Genomic DNA, 13,811 nt, shown 5'->3' with positions numbered 1-13,811 from the left:
AAATGTGAAGAATTTGCATTTCCAAGAAAATATTCAATGCATTTGTGTGATTCGAGCCAGAAAGGCAGTATGACAATGAGTGTGCAATTGCATAAAGCTAAAAATTATGAAAATCAAGATTTTAAAAATTTAAATTCAATCAGTCAACATATAATACTTCATTAGTTTCAGATGTAGTTTTTTTTTTAAAGATTTTATTATTTGTTTGAGAGAGAGAAAGCAAGAGAGTCAGAACTTAGTGTAGAGGAGAAGGGGCAGAGGGAGAGGGAGAAGCAGACTCCTTGCTGAGCAGAGAGCCTGATGTGGTGCTCAATCCCAGGACCCCAGGATCATGACCTGAGCCAAAGGCAGATGCTTAACAGCTGAGCCACCCAGGCGCCCCCGGATGTAGTTTCCAACAATTCATTAGTTGAGTATAACACTCAGTGCTCATCACATCATATGCCCTCCTTAATGCCCATCACCCAGTTACCCATCCCCCCCACCCAATTAAGATATTTTTAAGCCAAATTTTCAGCATAGTCTTAAACTCAAAAAGACAAGTTCCTGATAAGAACAGGTCATGGGGCAAAGAATAATTAAAAGGCAAAGACTTGTACAAAGTTGGTAGTTGACCCAGTGATCTCCAGTCCCTTTGTTGGTAAGAGAATCATTTGTAATTCTTATTGCTGTTTTAAAATGCTGTTTCAAATTTGGGAATTTAGGATTAACTGCCTCTCAAATTCAAAAGATAAAATATACTATATAATGGTTTCAGCTGGGAAATTCAATGAGTTCGGTTTTTTAAATGTAATTTTGCCTCTCCCACCCCATCTCCCATGCCCAGATGAGAATCTAGGATGTGAAATCAGGAATTTTGAATATGGCATAACTGATTTCAACATGAATTTGAATTTCTGTAGTAAAATGAAATAGCTAAAGCATTTTTTATAAATATGATGAAAGGCACAGAGTTTTGATAGTAGTGAAAGATATTGAGACTGAAATGTGCTACAACTGGAAAAATGTGTCTTTTATCAATTCATTCACTAAAATTCAGATAATCCAAAATTATGTAAATCCACAGAAAAGCTTCAACTTAACTTCCTGCATAGCATTAAAAGAATAATATATATTGGGGAGTCTGGGTGGCTCAGTTGGTTAAGCATCTGACTCTTCATTTTGGCCCAGGTCATGATCTCAGGGTCATGAGTTCAAACCCCAAGTCAGGCTCCATGCTCAGGGAGGAATCTGCTTGATTTTTTTCTCTCCTCTTTGTCTGCCCCTCACCCTCACCCCACCTTTAAAAATATGTATGTTTCCCCCAAATTAGCTTAACTTTATCTGCTTAGTGTCCCAGAATTTCTAACTGGATTTTGGAAGTTTGAATTCACATAGCATTGAGGTAACGGATACTTGTATTTATCCAAAGGCCTGATGAAGTTGGGATTATATAGTGAAAATAAAAATAGTGTGCTTGTGCGCATGTGCATGAGCATACACGCATGCGTTTGTATGGGTGTAAATGTCTACATTTTGACACAGGAGTCAGGAGTTCATATAAACCCTGAAGAGCCTGTGTTTAATGTGAATGTTAATGTGTACCATTCTAAGACACCAGTATCTTCTTGATCTCCCATAATCAAATTAAAGACTTTATAACTTAAACCCTGAAGAGCCTGTGTTTAATGTGAATGTTAATGTGTACCATTCTAAGACACCAATATCTTCTTGATCTCCCATAATCAAATAAGATTTTACAACTGACACCGAATAAAAAAGAAGTCATAGCTAGGAGAATCATTTAGCAAATGCCTACAAAATTTAGTACAATACATAGTATGCTATATGTATTTTGTTGCTTAAGAAATTTGCATTTTGTAAAAAGAGAAGCTTGGAAGTCTTAAAAGGGAACAGTGTGAATTTAAAAGGTGATGCCAGACTTTACTCTGGTGGTCAAGGTCAACATCAATAGCGATAAATCATGCCAACAGTATTGCCATCGATATGATGTGATAAAAAACACACGTTTATTTCTGTAGTCCTCCCCAAAAAAACCCATAACACCAGCCTGACCACTTATTTGAGAAAAACAGCAGACCAATTTTAATGGAGGAGCCTTCTACAAAACACCTGACCAATATTCCTCAAAACTGTTGAGATCATCAAAAAGAAAGTCTGAGAAATCGTCACAGCCAAAAGGAGACAGGGTTGTGTCCTAGATGGGATTCTGAAACAGAATAAGGACATCAGATAGAAACTAAGGAAATCTGAATAAAGTACGGGTTTTAGTTAATGAGAATGTATCAATATTGGCTCATTTATTGTGACAAAAGTGCCACATTGGGGTGTCTGGGTGGCTTAGTCAGTTAAGTGTCTGCCTTGGGCTCAGGTCATGATTCCAGGTCCTGGGATGGAGCCCGCACTGGGCTCCCCACTGAGCAGGGAGCCTACTTCTCCCTTTCCCTCTGCCTACTGCTCCCCCTGCTTGTGATCTCTCTCTGTCAAATAAATAAATAAAATCTTTTTTAAAAAGTGCCACACTAATATAAGATGTTAATAATAGGGAAAGCTGCATGTTAGGGTATGCAGGAACTCACTGTGTTATCTTTTCCATTTTTCTGTAAATCAAAAACTGTTCTAAAAAATAAAGTCTATTTTTAAAAGAAAGCTATAGAAGGACAGAATTTGTTAAGTTAAAATTTAAGGAAGCCTTAAAATACAAAGGCTCTAATGTATTCAAAAAAATTTAAAAGGAGGCAGGAAATTCATTTGGCTGGAATCTACGTATAAATCTTGCACTAATAACTATGTGGTTGGTGTAGATGGACCAGATAGAGGCAAAGTGAAAATCTGGTACATAATTTTGGAACTCTGAGCCACTTGAGTGGAGCGAGGAAGCAGGCCTCCTCACATCCTGTAGATGCCAAGACTCCCATCCAAAAAGCTCAGTGGGAACTTAGACTTGCCACAAGGATAGAATTGAGAAAATAAAGATTTTAATGAATCCAAACCATAGTATCAACAATTTTGTGTTGAGAGAATCTGTATGTATTCGGTGTTTTGTGTACTCATAAAAAATAATGTGGGCCTGTTGAAGTGAGCACCTCATAACTAATTTAAAATATGTACCTTAAGACTTAGGCTTTGAGATGAAATCTATGTTTAGCAGCAAAACCTCTAAGTTCACTGTATTTATGGGTCTAATTGGTTAGATTGACAATAAGTATTTAGCACTCAGGAAAGTTTCTTTTTTTTTTTTTTCTTAAGATTTTATTTATTTATTCATGAGAGACACACACAGAGAGAGGCAGAGGGAGAAGCAGTTTCCACGCAGGGAGCCAGATGTGGGACCCGTGTCTCCAGGATCATACCCTGGGCTGAAGGCGGCGCTAAACTGCTGAGCCACCTGGGGTGCCCTCAGGAAAGTTTCTTAAAAAGGAAATAGAGGGATGCCTGGTTGCCTTTGGCTCAGGGCGTGGTCCTGGGGTTCCGGGATCAAGTCCCACATCAGGCTCCCTGCAGGGAGCCTGATTCTCCCTCTGCCTGTGTCTCTGTGTCTCTCTCATGATTAAATAAATAAAATCTTAAAAAAAAAAAGGAAATAGAATTTCAAATGTAGTTAGAAATGTTATAAAGTGTTCAATTAAGTGGATCAATGGGACCAAAGTCCTCTTAAAATGATAAAGTCCCCTCACATGATAAGAGTTGGTAGACTTACAATTTTTAATGAATAATGTCTATAAGCTAAACTGAAACACTTAGGAAAGTGCCCTAGACCTTCACCACTCTGCTGTATCCATAGCCCCACTGAGACTTCATGAAACTTCCCACACTGTGAAGGCTCAGGGATTGTCACAGGAAACCGTTATCCCTACCCCCTGCAGAAGGACCCTTTTTCCCCACCTCCCATGACGCCCTGCCCCTCAACTTTTATTGGTAGAAAACTTTTAAACTCCTGGACAGGCATATGAATGGCCTAAGGAATATATAAGCATGCATGAGGTGGCCATATAATTTACTGCCCCAATCATGACATATATGAAAGGGGGCACTATGCATAATTATTCTGGACCACGAGACTTAACCCAGAACGGTTCTGGGACAGCCAGGACAAGATCCCTGCAGGTATAAATGTGTGTCTTGTGAATATACCAGGGGAAGAAATGAAGAATTCGGCTTCCATTGTAAGACACTATCAAGTCTCAACAGCATCGAGTCTCAACAGAATGTTAGATCCTGGGGGACGGGAGTCGTGAGGTGGCCGCCATGGCGGTGTCAGAGAGCCAGCTCAAGAAGATGGCATCCAAGTACAAATACAGAGACCTAACTGTATGTGAAACTGTCAATGTTATTACTTTATACAAAGATCTCAAACCTGTATTGGATTCATGTTTCTAATGATGGCAGTTCCAGGGAACTCATGAACCTCGCTGGAACAATGCCTTATAAAGGTAATATATATATTCCAATATGCCTCTGGCTGCTGGACACATACCCATATGATCCCCTTATCTGTTTCATTAAGCCTATTAGTTCAATGACTATTAAAACGGGAAAACAGGGGATCCCTGGGTGGCTCAGCGGTTTGGCGCCTGCCTTTGGCCTAGGGCATGGTTCTGGAGTCCCATGATCGAGTCCAGAATCAGGCTCCCTACATGGAGCCTGCTTCTCCCTCTGCTTGTGTCTCTGCCTCTCTGCCTTTCTCTCTCTCTCTCTCTCTGTCTCATGAATAAATAAATAAAATCTTAAAAAAATAAAATGGGAAAGCATGTTGATGCAAATGGGAAGATATATCTTCCTTATCTACATGAGTGGAAACATCCTCAGTCAGACTTGTTGGGGCTTATTCAGGTCATGATTGTGGTGTTTGGAGATGAACCCCCAGTCTTCTCTCGTCCCACTATTTTGGCATCTTATCCACTGTACCAGGCAACAGGGCCACCAAATACTTCCTATATGCCAAGCATGCCAAGTGGAATCTCTGCATATCCATCTGGATATCCTCCCAAACCCAGTGGTTATCCAGGCTGTCCTTACCCACCTGGTGGTCAGTATCCTGCCACAACAAGTTCTCAGTACCCTTCCCAGCCTCCTGTGGCCACTGTCGGCCCCAGTAGAGACCGCACCATCAGCGAGGACACCATCTGAGCCTCTGTCATCTCAGCGGTCAGTGACAAGCTGAGATGGTGGATGAAAGAGGAAATGGATCATGCCCAGGCAGAGCTCAATGCCTTGAAATGAACAGAGGAAGACCTGAAAAAAAGGTCATCAGAAACTGGAAGAGATGGTTACCCGTTTATTTTTATTTTTTTTAAATTTTTATTTATTTATGATAGTCACACACAGAGAGAGAGAGAGAGAGAGAGAGAGAGAGGGAGGCAGAGACATAGGGAGAAGCAGGCTCCATGCACCGGGAGCCCGACGTGGGACTCGATCCCAGGTCTCCAGGATCGTGCCCTGGGCCAAAGGCAGGCGCCAAACCGCTGCGCCACCCAGGGATCCCTGGTTACCCGTTTAGATCAAGAAGTGGCTGAGGTCGATAAAAACATAGAACTTTTGAGAAAGAAGGATGAACTCAGTTCTGCTCTGGAGAAAATGGAAAATCAGTCTGAAAACAATGTTATTGATGAAGTTATCATTCCCACAGCCCCACTATACAAACATCCTAAATCTGTATGCAGAGGAAAATGCTATTGAAGACACTATCTTTTACCTGGGAGAAGCCTTGAGGCGGGGAGTAATAGATCTGGATGTCTTCCTGAAGCATGTGCGTTGTCTGTCCCGTAAACAGTTCCAGCTGAAGGCACTAATGCAAAAAGCAAGAAAGACTGCCGGTCTCAGTGACCTCTACTGAATTCTCTGATATCAGCCTGAGATTGGGCTCTTCTTAAAGCATTCTTTTCTTCTCTTTCTCTTATCAGTAGGTGCCCAGAATAAGTTATTGCAGTTTATCATTCAAGTGTAAAATATTTTGAATCGATACTATATTTTCTGTTTTCTTTTGGTCAAGACTGGCTTTTGTTAATGAACTTTCTATCCTCTGTAAACTTTTTGTGCTGAATGTTGGGACTGACTATGCTAAATAAAATTTGTTGCATTAAAAAAAAAAAAAGGATGTTAGATCCTTTAAGGTTTTAGTGGGAAAGCTCTAAAACCCTTTCAAATGTGTTATCAGAGACATATCAAATAGTCTTTTATTAACCTAGCACTATAAGGTCTACCCTGTCTGTGTATCATGAAGTTTCTTCTTCATACCTGGGGTGTCATGAGACTCTTTCGTCACCACTGACTACAAGGCAATTATTAGTGTTAGGTTATACCCTTGTAAAAAAGTCCTCCTGTAATTCGGATAGAGAGATGGAGGGTGAAGTTTGCCCTGTCACTGGCTGGAGAGGTTTTCCAGAATGCGGGTAATCTTATAAACGATCTTCACAGATTACCTTAGGTTCAAGTCTGTGGTCATTTATTTTCCAATTACATACACACAAAGGCGTGCTGTGTGTTTCTGGGTATTTTATTTTTTTCTCTCCAAACCACCCAATACCATGCACATGGCCCGCCAAACATATAGCCATATAATTTTTCATCCAAACATTTAAAACAATGGATTTTTGGCAGTTAGTCAAATTCTGGTATGCTCTCCCGTTATGGGAAATCAGGGTAACACAGACACTTTGGCCCAATCCCATCCTAAGGAGTTGGCATCCTTCACAGGCCAGGTAATAGTGTTTCCACGTGGTTCAGAAACCCCATCAGAGGGATGCCTGGGTGGCTCAGTGGCTGAGCGTCTGCCTTCGGCTCAGGGCGTGATCCTGGGGTCCAGGATTGAGTCCTGCAAAGGGCTTCCTGCATGAGTCTTCTTCTCCCTCTGCCTATGTGTCTCTCATGAATAAATAAAATCTTAAAAAATAACAGCAAACCCACCAGAGTTGGTCCAGGCAACTCATTGCATTACAGCCAAGTGCTTTGCCCCAGCAGCAACACCCCAAGTGTTTCTCTCAGTTGTGGCCTTATTTGCTGAGTTGTTTATTTGGTGAAAGGTGGGCAAATTCCTTTGCTGTCAACTATTTCATTCACTGCCTTAAATTCCCTTACTAGGGTTTTGTCTTCGGGGGGCTAATAAATACAAGTGGCCCTATTGTATGGAAGCAACGATTTCACTCTTCGATGTGGAAGACTTTGATACAGTAATCCCTTCCAACATCTGGCTGAGATCTAGAGAGAAGGTAGGAGTCTTGGTGCAGGTGGAATGGGTTGGAAGGTACAGTAGACCAATCCAAAAGGTGGGGTTCTGGAGAACCAGAGAACAGCCTGAAGGTCCTTCAGAGACACGCTGGCCTTGGTACAGCCTTCTGTCCTGTGATCTTATGAGGCTGTAGCTCCATCGGCCAAGAGTGCCACCATGTAAAGAGGGGGCTATGGGTTTCCAAAGTGGTAGCCAAGAAAAGGCAACAAAGGGTAAATGGGTTAAGCCTAGTTTCCCCACCTTTTGTATGTAATACTTCCCCCAATTATCCCTGTTTTACTTCACTCAGCAACCTTGCCCTGGGAATCTAGCACCATAAGTCTTGGTTTTGTTCCCACTAGGAGGAGGACTGAGCACCAAGTGTTGGGTACTGAGGCTCCCACCTCCCAGCTGCTCTTCTCTGCAGACTCCGCTCAGGCCTCCCAGTGAGAGGCTACCTGCCCCACAACATGAGTGAAGAACCGAAGCTGAGTTTTCTTAGCACGAGAAGCTTTGCCCCTGCCACCGTGGAGGACATCCCCTGCCAAACTCCCCTTTCTCTGAAGAAATACCACTGAGACCAAGTGAGAAGTAGCTACAGTTTAATACAAACCTGCACCAGAACACAATGTGCCGGGCTGTTTTGTCTTTGCCTCAAACAGGTGGCCAGAGCACAGGACCATGTGTCGTCTTGGGTTGACACAATCTTAGCACCATGACGTTTACAGAGGAGTGAGAAGTCACTTGGGTGCCGGAGGCTCCATCCCGACCCCAGGCTGTGCCTGCCGCCTGGGCAGCTGGAGGGGGTTTGGGTTTTCGCGTGGTTCTGTGATTTCTGGGTCAGTACTGGAAAAGCCCTCATCACGGCATTGGCTTGACAGACCTGCTGTGGACTCCTAGCACTACACACGCGCACACACACACACACACACACGGTAGCACAATTTTCTGGTAACTTAGTCCCACAAACCTAGAGAGCAGCTAAGGCAAGAACAACAGTATTTATTCAGCAAGTACAAGACCAATTTGAGAGCTGCATTCAGTGCAACCAGAGACCCTTTTTGTTCCAGCCAGGAGCAGTGGGGCTGCTGATGGAGCTGGCTGGAGTTCTGCACAGGGGCAAGGAGTGGGGAGTGGGGGCTGACCGTTCATTGGGTCCCTTGAACCTCCTTCTGATTTTCATCTAGAAGCTCCTGGGCAAGGGTGGGGACTATGTAAGGATCGGGGGTGAGGGTAGGGGTGGGGGAAGGTGAGATGGAGGGGAAGGCCTAGGGCGGACCACTCCAAGATGTGGTCTCCCAGAGCCATCCCATGGACCATGCATCTCTCGGGTGGAGGCACTCAGAGAAGGTAAAGCTTTCCTAGCCCAAGCAGGGATGCTCTGCCCACTGGCTACCACCACTGCTCAGCTCTTTGGCATCTGCCCAAGGCCCATGACCCAGCAGAGGGCTGGGATGAAGAGGATGATGTGCGTTGTATCATGTCACGGTTTCCCAGGCCCAGAGCCCTACCTACTGTCCCTGTGGCTGCCCCCCTCCATGAGTGTCTTTCTTCCCTTGCTCCCTGGGGTACTATCTCTGTCCTTTCAGCTCCTAAGTGAGGAGGATGAGCATGGAGGGGGAAGTGAGGATGTGGAGGCAGCTGAAATCACATGGCAAGGCCCCCACTATTTAACTAGTTCTGGCTCAGACAGTGAATATGCATTAGCTTGTTTATAAGAAAAATCTATCTACCTGTGCGAAACAAAGCAGAACACCTACCAAGGGTGTAAGTCTTCTGGAGGGTTAAATTCTCAGGTGGGATCTGCAAGAGACGTCACCCCACTCTTCCTTTCCACAGCTAGGGTAGACAGCCACGCTCTTTAAGGGTCATCACGGGCACTTCTGGGGTCAGAAGGCCTACTCTTTCTGGGCCTCGTCTGTGAAATGGGGAGAACAACGAATGCTCTGTCATGTGGAGCAGTTGAGGGCTCGTGTATGGAAGCGCTTTGAAAATATGTAAAGCACTGAAGAAATGTGCAGGGTGTGACCACTAGCCCAAGAGCCCTGGCACAAGCCCCGGGTGCGCAAAGCAAATGTGCAACATGAAATCACTCCTGTGATGGGGAGGTCGCGGGGGTGGGGGCAAGGCTTAAGAAGAGCAGGCGGTCGAGTTGCTTCCCAGTTCACTCAGGGTGGACGGAGATCACCCAGCCTCTAGTGTTTCCATGGAAACCTCCTGGAGCTTCTGAGGCAGGGAGAGCCCAACTGGACGTGGGAGAAGCAGGTACAGGTGAGGTGCTGACCACAGGGGCCACAGTACCTGTGCAGCAATGTGGGCTCTCCAGCTGGGTCTGCCCAGGCCTGGCCTCCCTCCCCCGCCTCTAGCCCACTCACTCCCTAGTTCCGCTCCCCCTCTCTTAGCAGGCATGAGGCCTCTTGCCAATCACACAGGAGGAGCAGCAGGGCCTCTGTCCAGTGGGGGGAGTTTCCAGGAAGCTGGGTGTTTGGGGGTGTTAGTGCTGGAAGTGGTCAGAGCCAGATATGGGAAAGGCTCCCCAGAGGCCCCCAGGGTTGGCGTACTGGGCATCCCCTAGGAATGCAGGAAACTAACCAGGAGGGGCAGGGACAGGAGGAGGGCCTGGGATGGGGCTGCGGCGGCCTGGAAGCCTCCAGGTGGGGAGGAGAGGGGCCCGTGAGGCCAGCACCTCGCCCTGCTCCTGGTCTGTGCCCTCGGCTGTCTGGTCGGTGTCGAGTGCAGCGTCTCTTAAGATCCACATCTACTCCTGTTTCTATGCTATGCTAGTGACACGAAGCACCGTTATTCTTCACAGGATGCACAAACAAGTCAAACCAAACCACTGCGCAAACCAAACGTGCAAAACAAAATCATGTACACGCGCCTGGCACCAGCCCCGTGCCCCGCCCGGCTAGCCCCTCGGGGCCTGTGACTCCCAGGGGGTGGGGTGGGAGGAGGAAGAAGCTGGCGAAGGGTGCAGAGTGTCCCAACCGCACCCACACAGGGGCCAGGGCCACGTTGGGAAACACGGGACACGCTGGGCGCGGCTGGGAAGCCGACACCTGTCTGACTGGGGAAAAGTGACCACAGAGCCTCCTTAGAGGGAGGGGGCCTTTCCCTCCAACGCGCATCTGCTAAAGTGCTCCGGACAGCTGGCGGTCAGCCAGGGGGCAGGGCACTAAAGTCTGGGCTTTCCCAAAGCCAGCACATGGAGGCGGCTGTAGGAGGAGGGGCTGGGCCGGGCTCTATGCATTGGGCTCTGTGCATAGTGTGGGTTTCCTGGGCTCCCCAAGAGCCTGCCGAGGTCAAGGCAGGAAAGGACTGCGGCGGCAGGAACACATCTCAAAGTGCCTGTTAGGGTTGGCTCGAAGCACAGTGAATCACGTGGCAGACATGGGGAGCTGCTCCCCGGTCCCGTGGCCCCCTCAGGTGGTGCGCTGCCCGGCCCAGCCTCTCCCGCCCCCTGCAGCAGTGGCCGGAGGGTGTGCGGGCTGGTGGCGGCGGTGCGTCCTCACTTGCGGGGGCTGGTCAGTGCCTTTACCAAATGCCGCTTGACCTGCCTCCGGGGGGAGCGAGGATCCGAGCCGAAGCTCGCTTTGGAACATGGTCATCAATTTGAGAACCTGCAGGGAAGGAAGCAGAGGGTGAGCCCGGCTGCTCACTGGGTGATAACCGCGCCGTCACCATCTCCTGGTGGAAGCTGGTAAGCCCTGTGTGGGTGTGATCTAGCCGAATCCTCCTAACTCCATCCCAGTTTTACAGATGAGGAAACCGAGGCTCAGGGAAGTTAAGTGACTTGCCCAGGGTTACAGAGTGTGTAAGTGGTAGAACTGGATTTGAACCCAGGTCTTTCTGATTCAGGGCCTCTGCCATTCACTGCCCTACGCTGCCACCTCTGCTGCTCCCAAGCCTGGACATGTGGTCTCCTGTGGTGCAGAGACCATGAATCAGTCCATTAGCATGTGGGCCTTTGTATGCATGCCTCAGTGAGCAAGAGACGGAGAAGGCTGGGCATTGTTCCTCCATTGTTCTGAAAAACCAAAGAACCACACCTCATAGGCCCAGCATCTTGAAATCTCAAGACTTAGGAGGCTTGGTGTCCCAGAGAGTTAATGGAATATTCTTCAGTCCAGCCCATCCAGAACAGACAAGGTGGGGTGGAAGAAAGGTGGGAGGATGCCTGATTTTGCTGAATTTGAGAGAAGTCCTGCGCTGAGATGTGGCAAGAACAGAAGCCACCAGCCAGAGAGCCCACAGCTCTGAGGGCCTCGTGGCTTCCCATGGGATTGGCTGCGGCAGGAGGGACCATGCCCAGGCAGGCATGGGAACCGACCCCTCCTGGAGTGGCAAGGCCTGAGTGCCCACTGACACTCCAACCACGGATTCCTTTCTGACTCCCAACACATGGGTCTTGTCGCTAGTAGGAGTGGCAGTGGCTTTCAGGGTGGGGGAAGAGTAATCTTGGCAATGAGATTGGCTCTGAGGATGGAGAGAGTGGTGGAGAGGACTCCTCCCCACAGACTACAAGGTCCTCAAAACAGGAAGCATGTGTCTTTTGACCCAGGCTGCCCCCAGCACATTGGGGGGGCACAGAGGGAGCTCAGTGGACAGACCTGCTCCCTTGGTACCCCTCGGCCTCTTGTGTTAGGACAGCTTGTGTAAGCCAGTAGTCAATATGCGCTGTGTGGAAGGATTTGGATCTTGCTTCTTTTACTGTTCAGGTCCCAGTGTGGCTCTTGTAGAGGGATGACAGGCCTCCGTCTGGTCTTGTTCTGAAGGCCGCTCAACGTGTTCACAGAGACCCAACCTTGCCCCTTTCGAGTGGATCCATCAAAGCTGCCTGCAGGACCAGGCCACCTTACAGCTTCTGCTTGTGCTCCAGGAGGGCTACCGTGTTTGTGGCCATGACCACCGCCTTTCACTACTGCAGGGCACCTGGGATAAATAAAGTCCCAGAGCACAGACACACCCCATACATTATTATATATGGTATTACCCATATTAAAATTGCTGGCAAAAAGAGAAGGTGCTGGAGGGTCAAACATGGGGTTGAGATGAGGGAGGAAAGGGAGTAAGGGAATCCCCTCTCTCAGAGGCTGGTGAGGAGCAGGGATGGGGACACAGAGACTACAACGGGGCGCAGTCCCATGTAGCACAGAGTGTTAACCCTTCTGAGCTCTGATCACCCCTGGGGCCACCCACTGTGTACAGAGCCCTCAACATGTTTCAAGGGAAAAAAATATCAGGACTTAGAAACAGGGGGAGAATACCAGACAAGCCATGGCCTCTTGGAGTGGCTGGTGCCCAGGGACCGGGAGAGCCCTCTTGCCCCTCCTAATATTTGTGTGTCTCTAACGTGGGACCCAGCACTCATCTCCAAATGTGGGATAGGAGAGAGAGGGAGAAGATGCAGAGGAAGAGCTGCGGAAGTCCCTCTGCCTGGGCGGGGCTCTGCTCTGGCTACCCCTCTGGGGCAGAGACGCAGGTGGCAATCAGAGCGGCCCCTGATCTTACCAGAGAGGCTGAAGCTGGATTCATGAAGATCCCTCATGCCCCCGTGTCGGGTGACAGGCCGGGTAGGGGTGTCGGCGAGCGGTGTTCCCATCTCTTTCTTCCCAGGATGCACGACGATAGCTACATCCCCCAGGTAGGGAGTGCGGTCCACTCCCTTAACCTTTAAGGTCTAGTGAAGGATGAAGGAGAAAATGGGAAAAGATGACGCCATCAGAGCCCGGGCACCAGAGCCTCCTGGATGGATGACAGGAGGTTGGCTGCTGCCACTCTTCTCAGGACCCAGATGACTATATGTGACAAAAGTTTCTTACATCTGGAGCTCAGGGAGTGGAGGATTCTTTTTTTTTTTTTTCTTTAAAGATTTTATTTATTTATTCATGAGAGACACACAGAGAGAGGCAGGGACATAGGCAGAGGGAGAAGCAGGCTCCCTGTGGGGAGCTCGATGCTGGATTTGATCCTAGAGTCCCGGGATCACGACCTGAGCTGAAGGCAGGCGCTCAACCACTCAACCACTGAGCCACCCAGGTGCCCTGCAGAGGATTCTTTTAACTCCTAATCCAGGTGTGTGTGCATGCATATGGAGGCCCCTGATGGCTCCCCCTCAATATTAGTGGAATCCTTTCCAAGGCAGCAGGCAGATTTCTGAGCAATGCTATCCCCTCACTGGCCAGGCTCCCAAGAGGCCATGCCTTTTGCTGTGATCTGACAACTTTGTGGGGATACAAGGAAAATATAGCTGATTTGAAGATGAGAATCCCCCAATGGCAATACTAGTTAATTCTGTACTCACAAAGGCAATAAAGTTGAGCCTATGTTCTGCATCCAGATAGTTTGGGTTCCAATCCCAGCTCTGCTTATACTTGGAAGCTCTGTGACCTTATGCAAGTTATCTAATTTCTCTGTGCCTGTTTCCTTAGGATAATAATAGTACCTATTAATATTACATCTAGAACTGTTATGAGATCAAATGAATTAATAAACATAAAGCTCTTAGAACTGTTCTGGCGCATGGCAAGTGACATAAAGGATCAGCAGCTCTAATTATGGCAGAGGTCACTGACATGTGCTTTCTCGTGTTAAAAGGTGCTAC

The 13,811-nt window shown here is 47.6% G+C and overlaps 1 protein-coding gene and 1 pseudogene across 2 annotated transcripts in view; one reads left to right on the top strand and one right to left on the bottom strand.

Annotated features, from left to right (window-relative positions):
- The first annotated feature begins 4,711 nt into the window (after window positions 1-4,711).
- Window positions 4,712-5,783, top strand: LOC125752723 (tumor susceptibility gene 101 protein-like; annotated as a pseudogene).
- A 2,009-nt stretch (window positions 5,784-7,792) lies between these two features.
- The window catches only part of DPYSL5 (dihydropyrimidinase like 5), a 96,745-nt gene continuing 90,726 nt past the window's right edge, over window positions 7,793-13,811 (bottom strand). For both annotated transcript variants that reach the window (XM_025454409.3, XM_035700273.2), the window contains 2 exons: window positions 12,719-12,887; window positions 7,793-10,827 (listed from right to left, as the gene is read on the bottom strand). In XM_025454409.3, coding sequence (XP_025310194.1) covers window positions 10,742-10,827; window positions 12,719-12,887 — 255 coding nt within the window. In that variant the 3' untranslated portion in view covers window positions 7,793-10,741. The remainder of the gene's footprint in view (window positions 10,828-12,718; window positions 12,888-13,811) is intronic.

This window comes from Canis lupus, chromosome 17 (genome assembly GCF_003254725.2).
Source record: "Canis lupus dingo isolate Sandy chromosome 17, ASM325472v2, whole genome shotgun sequence".
Lineage (NCBI taxonomy): Eukaryota > Metazoa > Chordata > Mammalia > Carnivora > Canidae > Canis > Canis lupus.
Note: the sequence above shows the minus strand (reverse complement) of the source record. Positions and strands in the feature narration are given on the sequence as shown.